The sequence below is a fragment of the Sceloporus occidentalis genome, unplaced genomic scaffold (genome assembly GCF_023333645.1).
Source record: "Sceloporus occidentalis isolate IW3139 unplaced genomic scaffold, rSceOcc1.0.p SCAF_1, whole genome shotgun sequence".
In the NCBI taxonomy this organism is placed as follows: domain Eukaryota; kingdom Metazoa; phylum Chordata; class Lepidosauria; order Squamata; family Phrynosomatidae; genus Sceloporus; species Sceloporus occidentalis.
This window is the reverse complement of record NW_028316981.1, coordinates 120,533,150-120,553,294: the sequence shown is the minus strand read 5'-3', so window position 1 is coordinate 120,553,294 and position 20,145 is coordinate 120,533,150. Positions and strand designations below refer to the sequence as shown.

At 41.2% G+C, this 20,145-nt stretch overlaps 1 protein-coding gene across 2 annotated transcripts in view; it reads right to left on the bottom strand.

The window, feature by feature from the left end:
- Window positions 1-20,145, bottom strand: part of LOC149322050 (dynein axonemal heavy chain 9-like) — a 261,190-nt gene that overhangs the window by 70,987 nt on the left and 170,058 nt on the right. For both annotated transcript variants that reach the window (XM_089533794.1, XM_089533785.1), the window contains one exon: window positions 580-773. In XM_089533794.1, coding sequence (XP_089389920.1) covers window positions 580-773 — 194 coding nt within the window. The remainder of the gene's footprint in view (window positions 1-579; window positions 774-20,145) is intronic.

The following is a 20,145-nucleotide window of genomic DNA, read 5'->3' as shown; positions in this document are numbered from 1 at the left end:
TGACCTATAACTAAAAGATGGCACTCACTGCATTACAATGAGTGCCTTTAACCATCATATTAGTTCTTCACCCCTCCTTCAAGGAAGGAGTTAACAAATTAAGTTATCTTTAATATTAATATTAAAATTATTAAACTTAGTTATTTCCACACTTGGATGTGCATGTTTCCAATTCATATTTTAATGAAAAGTGAAAAGGCAATGCTTAAAAGAAAGGCAGTGAATATGTTCATGGTGGATTCAAGGAGACAGGACAGGATACTATAACAGTTGTGCATTGTCAGCATCCTGTAGATAGCAATCCATGCTGAACGTGGCTGAGGTTAAGAGGTCATCAATGATTGAGTCTGGTCTGATTAAATGAAGAGCAGGGCAGTGGGAGGAAAACTGCATTGTGGAATTAAGAGTGATTCATTCTAAGCTAGGAAAATAGATATATAAGAACCAGACATTTAAGTGCCTCCTCTATGACTCATAGCCTTTCATGGACACACTGTTCAAAAGCTTTGTTTTTTGTGTCTGTTTGGTTTTTGCACTGCTGGACATGGCTCAGCCACCTTGCTTGTAAACAGGACTTACCGGACAGCATATGTCATGCGGTCAGGTCGTAAAGCTCTCATCATACATAGCTGCTGCAAAGCAGATTTATTCTTCCACTCCTGAGGAAACTTCTCCTTTTCAGGACATTCAGACTCCACAAACTTCTTCCAGCGCTTGGCAGAACCCTCAATGTCCCGATCCAAGTTGTGAAACTGTTCCATGGAGGAGAGTGCCTTGAAAAAGCAGTATGTGTTTAGTTTGTTATTAGGAGCCCCAAATATATTTCCCCCAAAGAGGGAAATAAAGCTTATAGAAAAAATGTATGGTTGAAGCTGCAACCCCAAAACCAAGGAAATTCAGACCACAGATAATGCGCCCCGCCATTCTAGTTCAGCACATAGGCACATTAATGAATTCTTCTTGTATCTAAACTTCTAATTTAAGAAAATACTACAGCATAATCCTACTAGGCTACCTTATTCTCTCCATAGTGCATCATTAGGGCTGTGGAAGAGGAAAAAGGAAACCTCTATAGATTTGCAGCACAATCCCGTGCACAAGGGTATTGTAGGAAAGAGGTATGGTAGCACCTTTGAGATTAACTGAAAGAAAGAAGTTGGTAGCATCTTTCTTTCTCTCAGTTAGTCTCAAAGCTGCTGCAGTATTCCTTTGCTACAATGACCTTGTGCATATTGATCAAGACCAACACAGCTATGTCTTTGAATTCTAGTCCAATTGACAGTAAGTCCATTTGTACTAGTCCAAACCAACTGATTCGTATTTGAGGAAGGAAGTCCCGCTGTGCTTAGTTGACAAAGCCAGATAAATAGGACTCCACGTGTAAACATGGTATAACTTAGTGTTGCCAGATCTCCAGGTATTGCCTGTTATCATAAGGAACTGTGTTTTTCTGGGTCTCAAGGCAGGGAGACAAATCACAAGCCATGGTGAATGAGGAGCAAGGTTGCCAATGACAATATACAAATATCCAGACATTAACTATATTTTCCAAATGATAAATACATATTCCAATAATTTATTATTTATTATAAATAAATATTTAATAATATTTAATAAATAATATTCCAATAATGAAGTAGAAATACATTTCTGATATGAAGAGCAGCAAGAAGGTGGGCACACAACAGCAGGGCAAGTCCCTACACCAGGTGGAGGCAAAATTTGGCCGTGGAATGAGATGAGGCAACAATAATTGACAAAACCCAAGGAGCTATATTGTAAGTATTCACACCTGGGAGCACTGGATCTACATATTTTTTTTAAAGGGTGCAGCCCCAACAGCCCTACACACACTGTTTCACATGAAAATAACTTTATTTTTCAGAACCAAGAGGGATTTCCAGCCTTGTCTGGGAATCCTGGTTTGTTTTGCTTGGGGCAAGTTTATTTCAGCAGTCTGTTCAGCACCTGGAGTCCCAGAGGCAGAAGATTAGCCCCAAACTTACCAAAGTTGTCCATCCATGCTCTGTACAATGAAACAATATGTCCCTTTCTCACCTTTCAAGCTGAAGATGGCAAGGTATGCAGAGCAATTAGGGACGCAGTACAGGAGAGAGTAAGTCCAACACAATGCAAATACAGTTCTGTGGCCTCTCTCACCTTCCACTACATCTTGAAGAGCTGATACTTATTAACAAGACCATTTATAGTCTCAACATGTGTTTCAGGGTCAGCTGGGATCAAGCTTGTTTTTATAGGATATAGTGTCACTATTATATTAGTGTGTGTTTTCTTTGCTTTGTTTAAAGAGCTAGCTATGCAATCACCAGATACCCGTTCTCATAACTGGAACATATGTCAAGTCTTCTAACTACTTTATGAGGAACTATCCACATGTTGCAATCAATCAGCAATGGGAGCCCATATCCACGGTACTGACTTATTTATGTTAACTTTGGATCAATATTTTCAATATGCATGTACATAGAGAAAGAACTATTCTAATATGTTCAGGTTGTCGAGTAATTTTGGCTCAGTTGCATATATATTGCAATCTATTTCCATATCTATAATTTAATAATGTACAATGGAAGAAACCGAATAGAAAATCCAGTGTCCTGCAGTTTTTCTATGATACTCTTCAAAGCAGGCTGAGACGTCAGAAAGGACAGATATGTTTTGGTATGGAATACCAAGAACTGCTTAAAAAGTTATTCTAAGTACATGTATATAAACTATAATTCCAAAGTAAAAACAGTTGTTATTAAAGTTCAAGGTTTCTTCTTTTCTCTTTTTTTAACATCTCTTTCCCATTTCTCAAAATTGCAAAGTGTCTTAATACTTAATACTTAAAAATCCATCTGCATGTCACAAAACATAAACCAGGATCCTGATTGTACCGTTGGTGGTAGAATTATACTAGCAATGATGGGGAAAGGCAAAAGGACACAACAGAAAGGAAAGGAAGAAAGAGGCCATAGCAGGAGGAGCAGGGCAGATTCATATGGGGGAATACTATCCTTCACATAGAATCATAGATTCAAACTCAGCAAAATCCTATACTTGCCTCGAAGACAATTTCATTGTCCAAAAGGTGGAAGAGGCAACAAGGGGGTCAGCTATTTTAGATCTGATTCTAATCAACAAGAATGACATGGTTAATGGGTGCAAGTGGTGGGATCATTAGGTGGAAGTGACTGTGTCCTCCTGGAGTTTGTTATACAGTGGAAAGGAGAAGCCAGGCATCTAGACTTTAGGAGAGCTGATTTCAGTAAACTTAGAGAAATACTGGGGATGATCTCATGGTCAGCAATACTAAAAGAGAAAGGAGTTCAGGACGGATGGGAGTTTCTCAAAAGAGAGATACAGAAGGCACAATTTCAAACAGTTCCAATGAGGGGAAAAATGGGAGATGTCTCAAGAAACCAGGATGGATGACTAAGGAACTTTCAACTGAGCTAAGTTTTAAACGGAACATGTATAAGAAATGGAAAAACGGGGAAATAACCAAAGAGGAATTCAAACCAATAGTGAGCACGTGTAGGGGTAAAGTCAGAAAAGCTAAAGCGCAGAAGGAACTCAGGCTTGCTAGAGAGGCAAAGAACAACAAAAAGGGCTTTTTGAGGTATGTCTGCAGTAAAAGGAAGAAGGAGGAAACGGTAGGGACACTGCATGGAGAAGATGGCAAAATGCTAACAGAAGACAGAGAAAAGGCAAAATTACTCAACACCTTCTTTGCCTCAATCTTCTCAGAAAAGGGAAAGGGTGCTCAACATGAGAATAATGGAGCAGAGGACAGAATAGGGGAATTTCAGCATAGAATAAGTAAAGAGATAGTACAGGAATATCTGGTTAATATAAACCAGGGGTAGGCAACCTTTTTCAGCCGGGGGCCGGGTTGCTGTCCCTCAGACAACTGGGGGGCTGAAGCTGGGGGTGGAGCTTCCACCCTCCGGGGGCGGGGGCGTGTGCCGGGGGTGGAGCTTCCACTGAAGCCCTGCAGGGAGGAGGAGGAGTGTGCCCACCCTCTCCTCCTCGGTCCCTTCCCTCGGCTGAATGGGCTCCAAGGGACCCTTTTGGCCAAAGGGGAGGGAGGCCGAAGGGGAGGGCTTGGGCACCCGTCCTAGGCCCTTCCTTTCGGCCGAAAGGGCTCCAAGGGCAGTGGAGGAGCCCAGGAGGCGGCAGGCCACTTCCGTGGGCCCCTTCTCGGCCCATGTGGCCCCAGGCCTCCCTCCGGAGAAAGAGGCCTGGGGGCGCAAGGGCCGTGGGGGAGCCCGCAGAGGCGGCAGGCCGCTTCCGCGAGCTCCATTTCGGCCCGTGCAGACCCAGGCCTCCCTCCGGAAAAAGAAGAGGAGGAAGAGGGGAAAAAGAGGAGGAAGAGAGGAAGAGGAAAAGAAGAGGAGGAGGAAGAGAAGAAGAGGAGGAAGAAGACAAGAGGGGAAGAGGAAGAGGAGGAGGAAGAGGGGAAGAAGAAGAAGAAGTAGAAGAAGAAGAGGCAGAGAGGAAGGAAGAGGAAGGCAAGAGGGGAAGAAGAAGAGAAGAGAGGAAGAGGAAGAAGGGGAAGAGGGAAAGGAGGAGGAAGAAGAAGAAGAGGAGAAAGAAGAGCAGGAAGACAAGAGGGGAAGAAGAGGAGGAAGAGAGGAAGAAGAGGAGGAGGAAGAGGGAAAGGAGGAGCCCTCGGAGCCCAAGAAGGAAGCCTCCCCATGGGAAGGCCCCCTTCCCCCCTTGGGCTCCAGCCAGGGGCCCGGGCCGCCCTCGGAGCCCAAGAGGGGAGGGAAGCCGCCCCATGGGAAGGCCCCCTTCCCCCCTTGGGCTCCAGCCAAGGGCCCGGACCGCCCTCGGAGCCCAAGAGGGGAGGGAAGCCGCCCCATGGGAAGGCTTCCTTTCCCTCTTGGGCTCCAGCGGCGGCAGGACCAGGCTGGTCCTCCACACCCCCACTGCTCTTAAAGGGCCAGGGGCAGCTTGGAAGCCAAGAGGCCTCCAGGCTGCCCCTGGCCCTTTAAGAGCAGCGGGGGCGAGGAGGACGAGGCTTGCCATTGTCCTCCTTGCCACGGCCGCCATGGAAAAAGGGCCGGGGGAAGCCTGGAGGCCTCTGGGCCTCCAAGCTGCCCTTGGCCCTTTAAGGGCGGCGGCGAGGAGGAGGATGAAGCCAGGCCTCGTCCTCCTCCTCGCCGCCCTTAAAGGGCCAAGGGCAGCTTGGAGGCCCATAGGAGGAGGAGGAGGCCTTGGTGGCGGCGGCGGCGGCAATGGCAGCGGCAGGACCGGGCTAAGGCCGGTCCTGCTGCCTCCGCGGGCCACATACGGCCTGCGGGCCGGGGGTTGCCGACCCCTGATCTAAACGAATATAAATCTCCAGGACCAGACGAACTATATCCAAGGGTATTAAAAGAACTGGCAAATGTAATATCGGAGCCATTGGCAATAATCTTTAGGAACTCCTAGAGAACAAAAGAAGTCCCAACAGATTGGAGGAGGGCAAACATTGTCCCCATCTTCAAAAAGGGGACAAAACAGGATCCCAACAATTATTGTCCATTTAGTCTGACATCAATACCAGGAAAGATTCTAGAGCAGATCATTAAGCAGAGAGTTTGTGAACATCTAGATGGCAATTCCATAATCACAAAAACTCAACATGGGTTTCAGAGAAACAAGTCATGCCAGACAAATCTAATCTCTTTTTTTTATATATAAAATTACCAGCTTGGTAGATGAAGGGAATGCTATGGATATAGTATATCTTGATTTCAGTAAGGCTTTTGACAAGGTTCCCCATGACATTCTTGCAAACAAACTAGTGGAAAGTGGGCTAGACAAGGTAACTGTTACATGGATTTGTAATTGGTTGACCGGCCGAACCCAAAGGGTGGTCAATAATGGCTCCTTTTCATCCTAGAGAGAAGTGACCAGTGGGGTCCCACAGGGCTCTGTCCTGGGCCTAGTGCTATTCAACATCTTTATCAATGACTTGGATGACAGAATTGGGGGTATACTTATCAAATTTGTAGATGACACCAAATTAGGAGGAGTAGCAAATACCCAAGGGACAGGATCAAAATTCAAAATGACCCGAATAGACTAGAAAGTTGGGCCAAACCTAGCAAAATGAAATTCAACATGGAGAAATTTAAGGTACTGCACTTAGGGTGGAAAAATGAAATGCACAGATACAGGATGGGTGACACCTGGCTGAATGAAACTACATGTGAACAGGATCTAGGAGTCCAAGTAGACCACAAGTTGAACATTAGTCAACAGTGCGCAGCGGCAGCTAAAAAGGCCAATGCAATTTTAGGCTGCATCAATAGAAGTATAGTGTCTAGATCAAGGGAAGTAATAGTGCCACTCTATTCTACTTTGGTCAGGCCCCACCTGGAATACTGTGTCCAGTTTTGGGCACCACAATTTAAAAAGGATGTTGAGAAACTGGAGCGTGTACAAATGAGGAACGACTTAGGGAGCTGGGGATGTTTAGCCTGGAGAAGAGAAGGCTGAGAGATGATATGATAGCCTTGTTTAAATATTTGAAGGGATGTCATGTTGAGGAGGCAGCAAGTTTGTTTTCTGCTGCTCCAGAGTCTAGGACCCGGAACATTGGATGCAAGCTCCAAAAAAAGAGATTCCACCTTGACATTAGGAGGAACTTCCTGACAGTAACGGCTGTTCGACAGTGGAACACACTCCTTCAGAGTGTAGTGGAATCTCCTTCCCTGGAGGTCTTTAAACAGAGGCTGGATGGCCACCTGTCAGGGATGCTTTGATTGAGAGTTTCTGCATGGTAGGGGTGTTGGACTGGATGGACCTTGTGGTCTCTTCCAACACTACGATTCTATGATTCTAGGCTAGATCCATTAGATCCATTAGACATGCCTCCCCGCTCCATTGATACCGATACCAAAACTGATTGATATCATCACCCCATACCCCCTCCTCTAGAGGAAGACTCATTTCTTGCGCTAATCTGTCCGAAATTTCAATGTATTCCTATTAGACAGTTTCAATTTTTTTGATGTTTAATCTTTTTTTATGAGTTGATCACTGTTTTTATGATTGGGGGAGGGTAGGGGTTTAGGAGTTTTAAAATTGTAATTTTTAATTGTTTTTGAAGTTTTATTTATACTGTTCAAATCCACTTTGATTCATTTGTGGAAAAGTGGAATACAAATTATTATTATTATTACCAGAACTTTGACTCTTTCCCAGAAACAGACTGGAAGCCAGTGGAACTGATACAACAAGGGAGTTCTTTGTTGCCTGTAGCCAGTTTGAGTTAACAATCTGTGAGCAGATTTTTGGACCTCTCTTCTTGATGAGTTAAATTAGTGCAAACTACTTTTTAGTGTGACCTGTTTGCAGCCACTGAGGTAAGCTGAGGACAAAGGAGAAAGTGGGATGATGAGCGAAAAACTGGGATATTTTAAAAGCAGCTGAAGAAGTGAGATGACAGAGGATTAATTGGGACTATGTCTATCAAATCAGGTGGAAGGTTTGTCCTGCTCTCTGTCTTATCATCTAAACAATGACAACACAGCATGAAGCTACAGTGTGCAACACAGCATGTGGCAGTATCTGAACCACATTATCTTCCTCCTTCCCCAATTAGTGAATTCAAATACATATAGCTACCAGAGTACCTATTAACTAGAAAATTAGAGTTACACTGCAAAGGGGGTAGAGCTATTCTTTGTTAAGTTACAGCCATAAAGTAATGCAATTATAGCTTCACTATTGGGGAAGAAATTAATTGCAAGTAACAAGTTCAAAAAGTCTGGTTAACTGCAAGTAACCAAACTCTGACAAGATGACTTTAAGAAATTGGTGCAACGTATGGACAACTATCTTCTGGGAAGCAAGCTGCTCATTCAAAAGAACAGTACAGACAATGAATTATTTGTTATCTTCATCCATATTGCATTTTTGTTTTACGTATATTAGTCACATTCTGGAGTTGGCTTTTTGTTTAGCTATATTAACTGAATTATTCAACTCATGAGTACAAATCCAATGAAGGCAAAATAAAACTATGATGGGTATGTAAAACTTCAATCAGCATGTCATGGAAGATCAATATTTTAATCACCCCTATTACTAATGTAGCATTTGACAAGCTCACCAAATCTGCCCCCACAAATCATTCCCCAGTTTATCTTCCAACTGTGTTATTTCTTTTATACTCTCACATTAGACTGTCTGAGCATTATTAATTTATATGATACTTTGAAGGCATGCCAACCCTCCCTCCCCCGACCCTGTTCTAGATTATCAGCACTGTCAGCCAGCAGTTGGCAAATCTTAGAAGGAATGAGTCCAACTCTGCAAACAGTGAACTCAAAAAAATCTTTTAGTGAATTCAAAAGAGCTACTTAAATGGATGCTGACTTGAGTTAAAGGTTTAAGAATTATATTGGTCAGCCTGAGAGTGACAAAAGAAAAGCAACCAAAGGAAGAGTGTGCTGTATGGTTTTAATTGTACTGGCTTTTAGCTGCTTTTTAACATGTAGAATTTTGTTTTCAATTGTTTTTATTGTCTTCAGTAATTTAATTCTATCTTAATGTACTTGTCTCAGTTTGTAGCTGCTCTGAGTACTGGTTTTGGAGTATACATAAAGTAATACAGTATAAGCTGAAATTGTTGATCCCATTACTATGTAATAAAAAGTTGGTTGTAGTTAAGACATAAACATCAACATTTGACCTCATCTGGTATGAGGATCAAGCTACACACACTTTACCTACTATCCACCATTGCAAAATCAAGCCTTTTATTTCACACCGTTTCATTTGTGTAACCATAGCACAATGTGTTACCAACTTACCATAAATAGAGAGCATAATGGTACATTTGTATAGCAATTATTTAAAAATACCAAGGAAGTAAGAAAAAAAGTAGTCCCCAGAAGAAACTTTCTACAAGCACTGGATTAAAGTATCCTAGAAGCATGTCCTGGTAGCCCATTTCTCTAAACCACACTTTTCGCTACACTCTTAGCCTGATTTACCATAACCAAAAGGTAAGATTATTACAGGAATCTCATTTGCCGTAGCCTAGGGTCAATGACCCTGTTGAGCATGGATGAACTGCTCCTCAGCTATCACACAGAATGTTATAGTTTATTTTATTACCTTTGCACATCACTTTGAAATAATAACGGCCCTCATAGAAGTTCACAACAACAAAGCAAAAATGTACAGGTACTTCATATTGTAGTCATAATGATAGGTCTGGAGGTGGAACCAGTAATCTCAGAGGATATCATGTGGTTCCTGGTTCTGCCCTCCTGAAAGTGTGGGACCAAACAGATGTTCTTTAAATTAAGATATTGCCAATTTTCTAGACAAGGTTGCAGACATTTTAAATACCCCTGTTCTCACCCACTGCAGCATTAGTAGACATGACAAGAAGTAAATTCTAAACCAGGGAGGGGAAATTTAGAAGAGAAACTTTGCACTTCAAGCTTCCCACATAATTGCTTTAAAAAAAAAACCCTTCTATTCTTAGAGTTTTTTCAAATCATGGCTCATCTTTCACTGATGCTGGCTGATTGCTTATTCTAGTAACACTTTTCTTTACTTTCTCTGTCTCCACCCAGGTTGGGCAAGGCATAGACACATTCCTGTTTACATTTTATCCAAACAAATAATAATCTTAATGAAGAAAAATAACAGGAAACATTGGTATTTTCTATTTAATTTCTAGAATGTCCAGCACTCTTCTCCCCAGCTATTCTGCCAAAGGCTTCATATCCTCCTTGCTTCAGTACTGCAGTGGGCTTTCCATCAGTATGACCTCGGCAAAGTCTTTAATAGTGGGCCACAGGTCACACTTTGGCCAGAGTTTCTCTAAGGATGTTGATATACTTGCAAAAAATCATGCTGTTTACAAGTTAGAGGCCAAGTTCTTTTTTTAAAAAAAAACTTATTTTTTAAAAGAATGGAAACTGTTGGTTCTGAGTGACATAAAAAAATACAGATTGACCTGCACCATAGCATTTCAGTAGTTGTGTGGAAGAAAACAAGCTGCAGGCAATCTTATATCAGACTTGGAAATGCCTGGAGGTTGCACTAGACCACCCAATCATTAACCTTAATGTTCCTCCCAATGAGATTTTTTAATGATTATTTTGAGTATTGTGTTGCTAGGCTACCTCAGGCACATCTGGGCACCCATAAAAAAAAAAGAATCCCTATACCCAGGACATAATAAATGTTCCAAGAATGAAGCAGGGAGGAATAGATAAAAGTGTTCAGGGAACAGTAATCAATGCACTATATCAAAGATGTTCTAAAAAGGAATCTAGATCTCTAGAAGGGGAGGGATTCTACTATGATTGTACTATCCTATCACATTAATATTTTAAATATGTGTCTTCAAGGAAGCTGTAGGCGTGTCTTATCAGACCATCTTGATCAAAAGATTGTGACAGCATTAGCAGAACTCAATGTGCACTGCATATAGGCTGTAGACTATGTCAAAATCAATCTTCAGCAAGAATTAAAACTTTACAGGACTCTGAAGTACACAAGGAGAAGGAAGAGGAAGAAGAGAGAGACAGAGAGAGAAAGAACAGTCTTCTGTGCCTGTGTCAAAGAAATACTAGTTTTCTTCAGTATAAAATACATGAATTGCTCCTTTATCTCTTAGCCACACATACAATCTTATCATCTGCATTCTGCAAAATTATAAATATAGCATTAATATGCAGCTTTGTCTCTGCAGCCGTTCTCCCTCTTGAAAACTGAATCCACTACTTAGAGCTCATTATTCAACACCACATTTATTAAACAATGCCTTTTCAGTTGCTTTTTCATATCAACATAATGAAAATTCTTCCTCTTCAAAAAGAACAGATGAGAATGATTGGGATGGGAGGTGGGTGTATAGAGTGGAGGGGAATAATCCAAACCAGCCCGGTGTGTTCTTAAGTTATAACAGCTTCTCTTGGCCTAGTGAGACATTTATATTAAGAATTGAAAACATTGTGGAAAATGGAGGAAAGAACAGTAGCTGAGTGGTAGAGCATACGTTGCACGTGCAAGTTTCCAGATTCAGTCCCTGACATCTGCAGGAAAAGATTCCTATCTGAAGCCATGGAAATCTGCTGCTATCCAGATGGATGACACTGGGCCAGATGGAACAATAGTCTGCTTTGGGATAAGCTAGTCTTCTATGTAAGAAAATAAGTGAGAGGTGAGAACTGAATCTCTGCTTCAAGAAATTAAGACATCTGAGTAAACTCACCCAGGGGAATTACAGGAATATGTATGTGGGTAGGGTCAAGCAGCAAGAATAAAGAAAGATAGGAGATTTGCCGGGCATTATGAGGTCAACCTATGGAGCAATGGGGACCATGCTTTTTGGCACAGAGAAAACAAGATACATGGGGTGTACATCTAGCAGTCTACCTTGGCTGATGCCAGATTACCATATCCTGTTTGGGGAGACAGGGCTCTTGAGAAGATGAAGGCTGTGTAGTTTCAGAGGTATTTGGAGGAGCTGTCTACCTTGTTCCATTTCACTCTGTGTTCAAGCTTGACTAGGAAAGGAACAACCTTGGTCACACTAATGGATGAACTCTTGCAAGTGAGAAAAGGGGGGTATTACTCTCCTGAACTTGCTTGATCTCTTACTAGACTCTGTACTATTCTTTTGGACATTTTCTTTTAATTGGGAGTTAGGGCCCTGTTTTGCATTGGTTCTCTTTTTACTTGCAGAAAGTGTTACAAGAACAATACCAGATGACAGTGCCTCAGCATTCTGGCAGCTATACTATGAGGTGTTACCAGGTACCATCCTGCCCCCAGTGGTACTTAAAATCAATATGAAGTCACTGAGAGCAATTAGATTTCAGGTGAAGTGCCATGGGTAGGTTAGTGACACACAATCCTATGGGTCAGACTGTGCTCAACAAATTGAGTCTGTATCCTGAAAAGATTAGAAATGTATGTGGGGGTATTTCCCAGAGAGATGAAGACTCTATAGGGGTGATGGTTGTGGACTAGGGCGTGTACCTGTTCTAGATGAGGCCTGCATTCCTTCAGAAGGTAGGAGCACTGCTTTATCGAGCTAAAAAAAATGGGGAGCATTCCTGGACTTCTCACTATTAGGACCCTAAGTAACTTTGTACTTATTACCACCTTTGGTGGGTACACCAACTACCCCTCTGCTCTAGAAGTAAAACTGTGACAGCAGCTGAGGAATATGTTAATCCATTACAGCTTGAATGAAGGGAAAGAAAAAGGTTGTCCACGGCACAGTGGTGGCATGTACCTCACCTCTCCATGGAGGAAAAGTAATGAAGACAGAAAAGCACAGTACATGACCATAAGGCAAAAGTCTTTGCAGTTCCAGAAATAATTAATTGCTGGAAAGGTTGACATTTTTATCTGTTAGGTGTGTTGTTTGTTACATGTTGACTTATCTGTGTTTAAAATCATGTTTGTGCTGTTGTATGGTTTTATGCTGATTTTATAGTTTCTTATTTTTTATTTATTTTATTGTATTTGATATTTTACTTATTTGTCAGCTATCAAAGACAGCTGATAAATACCCAAACATATCAATAAACACAGTTTAACTTGTTAAAATATCCAACTGCTCCAAACCTCACTGTAGCCGGATGCTGGGGCTGAGCAGATGGGTTAAAATAGCACAGGTAGAGCCAGTACTATTCTGGCCTGAGTGTTTGCCCAGGTTGGTCCCCAGGCCAGCATAGGGATGTGCATGTGTTTATATGTCTGTCCTTGCGCTGTCCCAGATCAGCCACAGGCATGTGTTTCTTTCCTTGCCATTCCGTCACACCTACTGAGAAGCCCACCGTCACTGCATCTGATCTGGAAAGGAGGCACCTGGCTGCACCCACATGGTCAGGCACCCCATTTCCACATCATATGCAGTGACTTGAGGGGGGGGGTGTCAGTATGAGAGATGGTGCAACAAGGTAAGGAGCGGGAGGGGAATGCTTAAACAGCAAGGGTTTGCTGTGGAGTTTCAGGAATCTCTGTGACAAACAAGGTCTCAAAGTGAGCCAGGCTAAACACTATTTATTCTAGTCTCAGGCCAGATCCACCAGATCCCTGTCAGATCTAGAATCAAGCTTGATCCAGGCCTTGGAATCTTGACCTGCGTTGACTAAACAGGACAGGGGCAAACACAGGTCTTTTGGCCCATGCAAACAACTCCTAAGATTGGTCAGAAATATCTTCAGTCACTAAGCACAAAGTACCAAATCCTAAGATGAATTAATCATACACAACCACACCAAACTTCCTTCTCCTGGCCTGTGACATACAACTTCACATGGATGTATTTAATGATGATTTTCCTGCGAGGTGGAAGTGTCGGAGGGGCATGTAGAAAAGCAGGTCAGACTTAGTATCAGCATTTTAATACACAAAATAATGTTTCTCAGTATTAATATAATAAGCAAGATTCAAGTTTTTACATTATAACATTATAACAAAAAAACCACAACCCTGTTGTATAAAAAACACTTTTTGTTTTCCTATGACTACACATACAGTCTGATAAACGTCCTTCCTGGGCACCAGCTCCCTCCATGCATCTAAGGAAATAGACCAAGTCTACAAAAGCTTATGCTACAACTTCTTTTGTTCGGTTAAGTCTCAGAGGTGCTACAAGGTCCTTTTGCACTGGAGATGTAAATGCAATATGAAGAAGCAATGCTAGCAGGGAGTGTTCACAACTTCCCAGCAGTATATCTAATAAGGTAAAGAAAAGTGATAGTATTGGGGGTTGAAGGCTCTGCAAACCATCAAAAAGCTAATTAGCTTTTGGCTCTTTCATTTCAATCACAAATAAGAAAACTACTTGAAGCATAATCTTTGTGCTCCTTTCATTAGTAGTTGATGAAAGAATGAAGTACGCACTGTGAAGATGCACTGCGCAGGTGTAGAATACTCAATTGTCTGATTCACAGAGACCACAAAGAAAAGAGTCTTACTTAAAATCTGCTATTTAGAGGTCTTGGGCATATATTGCAAACATTACTAATGCTGGTTTGTTTTTAAATGAAAACTAAACTACAGACCTAACTCGCATTGCAAGTTAAGTATAAAATATGGTATTACAAGATGCAAGGGCGAGAGAAGGACTGGGTTGACCTGACTTGAAAATGTATTTAATTCTTTGCAGTCTAATTTGGTTGAAAGAATAGATGTTGAGAAATAAAAGATTTGAGTTGGAAGGGCACATCCTGAGGTTTAGACGGCATGCATATTTATGGTACAAGAAGGTTAAAGTAGAGTTTTTGTGAGACATGCATTGTATAAAATAATGTCTTTATAGGTCTCAGCATAAAAAACTTTTTTATAGAAGAGAAATCATAGGTAAAGATGTATCAAAATTTATCAAGATTTTGGGGAGCATTGTCAAGGGAGATGTAGAATTAAATCAAGCGAACAGTTAAAATTGAAAGTTAAAATTGGGTGTTTTTTTCTTGATTTGGGCGGGGTGTTTATTACTGCCCATGACTCGAGATACTATCTCATGATGGTGCTTTTGCACTATAGTCACACAATTCCTTTGACAGGATTGTAATGGTATCAATAACATTATTAAAACACTTCTTTCTGCATTACCAGTTAACCACACAATAGGCATTGTTTTTTGTCAATAGTGTACATCATCTGTTTTCTGCACACCTTGCGCTACCCCCTTCTTTTTCCTCTTTCACACATGTGCCCTTTTAAAAGAAAAAAATTACATGAAATCTCACAGGAACGAGATTAGACCCACAATCATGAGATTGTTTTGTCTTCTCTCATTTTCAATGATTTTGTGATTTTGGAGTTGTCTGTGGCTGTTTTAGGTTTTACGATTGGTGATTCTGTTGACAGTAGCACACTTTCATCTCTTGGATCAATGGATCCAGTTAAACTGAAGTCTGTTTCGGGAAACCTTATGTTGGCTTACATGTGTGTCACTTTAAATGTACATTAGGTACTCCAAGAACCTGAAAAACACTTACATGGAAATAGGAAATATCAGAGCAATTTATGATGTCCTCATAATAGTGCACTGCTAAAATTAAATAAAATATGTACATCATACAAATAGTACAATCTCACCAATTTTGGGGAATGCGTCCTTTATACCAGCAATGGAAGTTTCATGACATAACAGAAGCGGGGAGAATAGTTAATGACACACCTACTTTCACAACATGAACCTTGTCATCTTGCTACAGTAGCACTAAAGTGATTTGCACATGCACAATTACGTGAATGTAGAAATATTGGAAATCATTGATGGGCCTCTCTCGTTAATGCAAAATTGCACAATAATATTGGTTGGGCAACAGGTCAAAAACAGATGAGTGCTGATGTCATGCAAGAAATGGTGGAACCAGTTGTTGCAATTCCACTTCAATTCCATCTCTAGAGCCTCAGTCCAGTAATCTCATCAATAGTTGGTCTGCCTCTGCTTTTGGAGCAGAGTTCCCTTCTTCCTCAAGATGGAGCTAAGGTTTCTTAATGGTCAGTAGCACAGCTAATTCCTGGATGTTGCCACTTTCCTAGCAGGAGTATGCGACAGGTGAGGAAAGGAAGGGGGCATGAAGGAGGTTAGGGACTGAGACAGAGCGATCTGGTTGAATTTTCAAAATCTACAGAAAGCTAATATGGAACCAAGACAAGGTATCTTAGGGCTGGTACACAAGGCAGATGAGAGAGAATGGTTTTTTTAAAGGAATCAGAGCCACTTATGGTAAAAGAGAATCATCTGACAAACAAACCTTCAGAGAGCTCTATGGATTCATCAGCTTTGTTTCAGCAATTGCTGCACTCACTATTGATATGCATGTGTAAACCAGAGAGAGGGAGAAGGAAAGGGAAAGAAGGAGAAAAGGAGAAAAGAGTTCTTAATCAATAAAAAATACTTATTAAAAAACACAAATACATATGCAAGTATAAAAAAGGATAAAGAACCTTAACACAATCAAGAAAAGAATGGTGAAAAATGGAAAGAAGGTGTCTAAATCTTGCAGCTGACATCTAATCTCATGCATTATCTTCTGTTTGCAGCTGCCTATTGCTAATCTGGTGGCTGACATTGTAGCATTATGCCAAAATCAAGACATTTCTTCTCATGGATTTTTTTTTTTTAAGAAACGCACCTAATCTGAAGAGGAAACACACTTCTCACTTAAGATGTCACAATTTGGGAGAGATTAATTTAGGAAAAGTCTATCTAGATCTATTTAGACTTTCTTCCCCAAGACTGGTCCAAAGAAAAGATACCAGGAAGTCTTTTGCTTGTCATCTCCATCTACACCTTCATTGCCTCTCCATTCTCCTAACTGAAAAAAGAAGCAAGCAACTGGGCCATGAGATCTCAGAAGTAGGTTCCAACTTCACTGCTTCATAACAGAAGCTGGCTTGACTTTCAGCCTTGTTTTGATTTTAGTAATTCTCAATTCAAGTTTTACCTTGATATTTCAGATATCTTCAGAGATCTGGTTAGTTGTTCCTAGAATCTCCTGACTGTGTGTTATTATGACTAGGTCATATGCAAAAAATACACATTATAACTTGCCTTGGATTTTATGACTTTTCCAAGGTAGTCAGGTCATCACTAATGTGTAGTTTGAAGTGTGTATGTCCAAGGGTACACCTCTGTTTACACTTTTCTCTTGTTTGATTGCCTTTTCAATCCATATCCTGCATTTGATGGATAACAACACAGATATGATGAGACTGTACTTTTTTCCTGCCAATCCCATTTTGTAGAAATTTAAGGCTCAACCTCAAGTTGTCAAACATTTTTCTGCAGCTGATGAAGCAGGGAAATATCTCCTTTTATAGTGTGTGTGTGTGTGTGTGTGTGTGTGTGTGTGTGTGTGTGAAGTTTCCATTATAAAGATGTAATAAGTTGCTCTTTTTCCAGGACAAAGACAAATTTGGCTTTCATGGGTCATTTTCGTGCTTCATTCGACTCTACGGTCTCCTTTTGTGAAAGATAGTGCAAAACAATTTGCTGATATTGATGTTAAAATGAATATTTTTGCAGCTCTTGGGAATGATGTAGAGAGCAGGTGGGTGGATATCCAGTTCATCTTTATTGTTATAATGCAAAAGATCATTGGTTAATCTAACAGTATCTCTGCAAAATTGCCTTACTTGGAGCGTGGCATTGTAGACTTCAATAAAACTGCTATATTAATCTCAGTAAAATATTTCAACATTGCACTTGCTACTATTTAAAGAGTTTTGCTTGAAATCACAGAATGGGAAGGAGCTTTGTCAACTACCTAGTCTAGCCTCCTGCTTGGTAAAGAAAATACTAACAGATTGCTGTCCAGTCTGAACACATCCCATGAGGGAGCATCTACCTACTCCAACCCATGACATGTAATGATTCTCTTGTCAAATTGCTCTTATATTTAAGAAGTGTATCCTGACATCTAACTAAAATCAGCACTTTGTTGTTGCTTTAAACCATTTAGACAACAAGCTCATCCAAATGTGATTTGTGCTAATTTAGATCACATCATTTACTTTTGCTTCTTAATAGTTCTTGACATTTCTTCTTGAGTTCCTGTCCAAACACTCTCCTAACTTAATTTGGGGGGGGGGGGGGAGGATCAGTATAAAGGCTGCAAATGTATGTTCGTTTATAGGTGTTTTGTTTGGGATGCGGAGTGTATTGTTAGATGTCGGTGTGTCCAAACCCCTTGCATCCCTTCCCAGGTATGTTTCCAGATGAGTTACAATCCTCACATAGTCTGTTTCTCCCCCAGTACCTCCTTAATGTAGGGGGATATAATTCTGGAGAGTTAAAGAGGAATAGTGGTTTCTGTCTTCCTCCCAGTAGACCAGTGGTCCACAAACATTTTCAAACTAATGGCCCCTTTCTTCTTGGGCGACAACCCTAGAGCCCCCCAACACCTATTTCTTGACATTAGGTCTACTGCTAATTCAAAACAAGTAATCTTGGTCACTGCTCCCTCTGCATCTGGTCACCCTGCAAGCAGCAACTAAGCAGCTGGATGAGTAGCAAACAATAAGCCTCTTGTCCCATGCTGGGCTTGGCAATCAAGAAGCCTGTGCAGTGGTTCTAAAATACCTGGAAAAAAGAAATTTCATGCAACCCTCATCTTCACCATGGTCCTAAAGGCCTCTGGATCCCCTTGTCTTTCTTGTGAGCTAACATCTTGACTGAAGCCCTCCTCCTCTGCCACCTCCTTTTCTCCCAATGCTCCCTGCTGCCCCCTTTTCCCTCAGTGCCCCGCTGGAACTTTCCACTGTTCCCAAGCAGTATCACCCAATTTGGGAATCACTGTAGTAGACAGTCTCCTCCATTGCCTCAATGTACACGGGGAATATGTATGCGGCAGGGACAGGGAAGACCTGGCTCCATGGAAACAAAAACAGTAATAGCACCATTACAGTTTATCTACCTACCTTTGCCAAGTGAAGACAACAAATAGAGGGCTTGGGGAGGTCTCAGAGGATTTATAGGAAGCAGCAATTAATGAAGCAGCAGCTGCATTGAGCTACTGATTTATGCATTCCCAGCCTTGCCCTCTAGTTATTGGAGATTATTTGACCTACCTGGCTCCCCACTGTGTTCCTGAACTCTGTCCTTGACCTGCATTGTGCTTGATTCTGGATATCGTTTATCTGACTTGGATATTTTGAATTCTCCTGCTAGACATGAAGCTTGTAAAGGAACTCTGTTTGGGAATTAAGGCTTGTATGTACTAAAGTAAAGTAAGTGCTGAATTGTAAAATGACCTGTGGCTTTCCTTGTTCATTACCTGCTGGTGTCTGTTATCAGCTGTGAAGCAATCAGCCTTTGGTTCGTTGGTCAGACTATGTCTGGGACAAGTTAAAAAAGAGAAACAAAATAAATAGAAAAGATAAAGAAATGTAATAAGGGTGCTTTGGAACAGCAAGAGGGAGGGGGTGGAGGAGGAGCAGCCGCTGACACCACATTACTGGCAATCACACAGCTGCCCTGAGAGCAGCATTTTGCACCTGGGGACTTGTGTGATTGCCAGGTCATTCACAGGTTTCCCCATGAATGAAAAGGGACAGGTCAGGGACAGGGCAGCTATAGGTCAGAGGCAGTGTCGTGTGGTGAGTATTGCCAAAGCAGTTTCTTTCCCAGTGTAACTGTGATTTAAAAACTACACACAGTATGGCCCTTGGTGTTTAGACCATGGGATTTCTTTGTAAAGGACATATCAAGCATGGTAATTTTCAACCAATGACAGAATACTGCAAGGATAGCTATCACCCACAGATTAGGCCGATGTCTGAATATGTACTCAGAAGTAGGGTTATACTTCTACTAGCTTAAATTTAGAAAACTTCCTAGTTCACCTAGAAAAGGTTCACCATATTACATATCTCCCTTTCTTGCACCATCAATCCTTGTGCTTTTAGTATTTTGTCCCACCAAATGTACAGTCTGAGAAAAGAACAGCCTAACATGTCTAAAGTAATCAAATAAATGTCCAAATAAAATAAAACTGTAGGCTCATCCTGAGCGTTCACTTCATAAATATATCCAACACTAATACATATCACAAAACAGGAGAAATACTTAGTTTGCTAGATAGGTTATAAAGCATTAATAAAAACACAAGGGAGATGGAAATAAGAAATCAGGAATCTCTATAGATCACTTTTTGTGGAATTTTTGCAATGCACTTCTGAGCAGGTTTACTCAGAAATAAGTACCACTCTGTGTTTTACAGCAGAACTCAAAGTGGTGGTTCATGCAATAGTGCTGGTTTATAAGCATTGGCTGGTGATCTTGGATACATTTCCAGGGAGAAAAAGAAACAGTTGTAGCCAATGGGCACTAATATGACTACAGCCTCTGGCACACTGAGGAAAATACTCTGCCAGCCCCGTACATCAGATAGTTTAAGAAGCACTCTTTTACAGCTTGTTTTTTGTTCAATGCGGGCATTATGCCTTGTTTTCCTTGCAGAAAGATACAAGGAAAGACCAGGAGATTACATTGCTACCATGTAGTAGGAAGTTCAGTAACTCCATTGGGTTACTATACAGCCTATTGAGCCAAAATTCCAAGTCGTACAATATACTTTTAAAAGTTCCAGCTTTAGTATAGTTTAGAATTGTGTTATTTGTGTTATGTGTTATGTGTGTAATTGA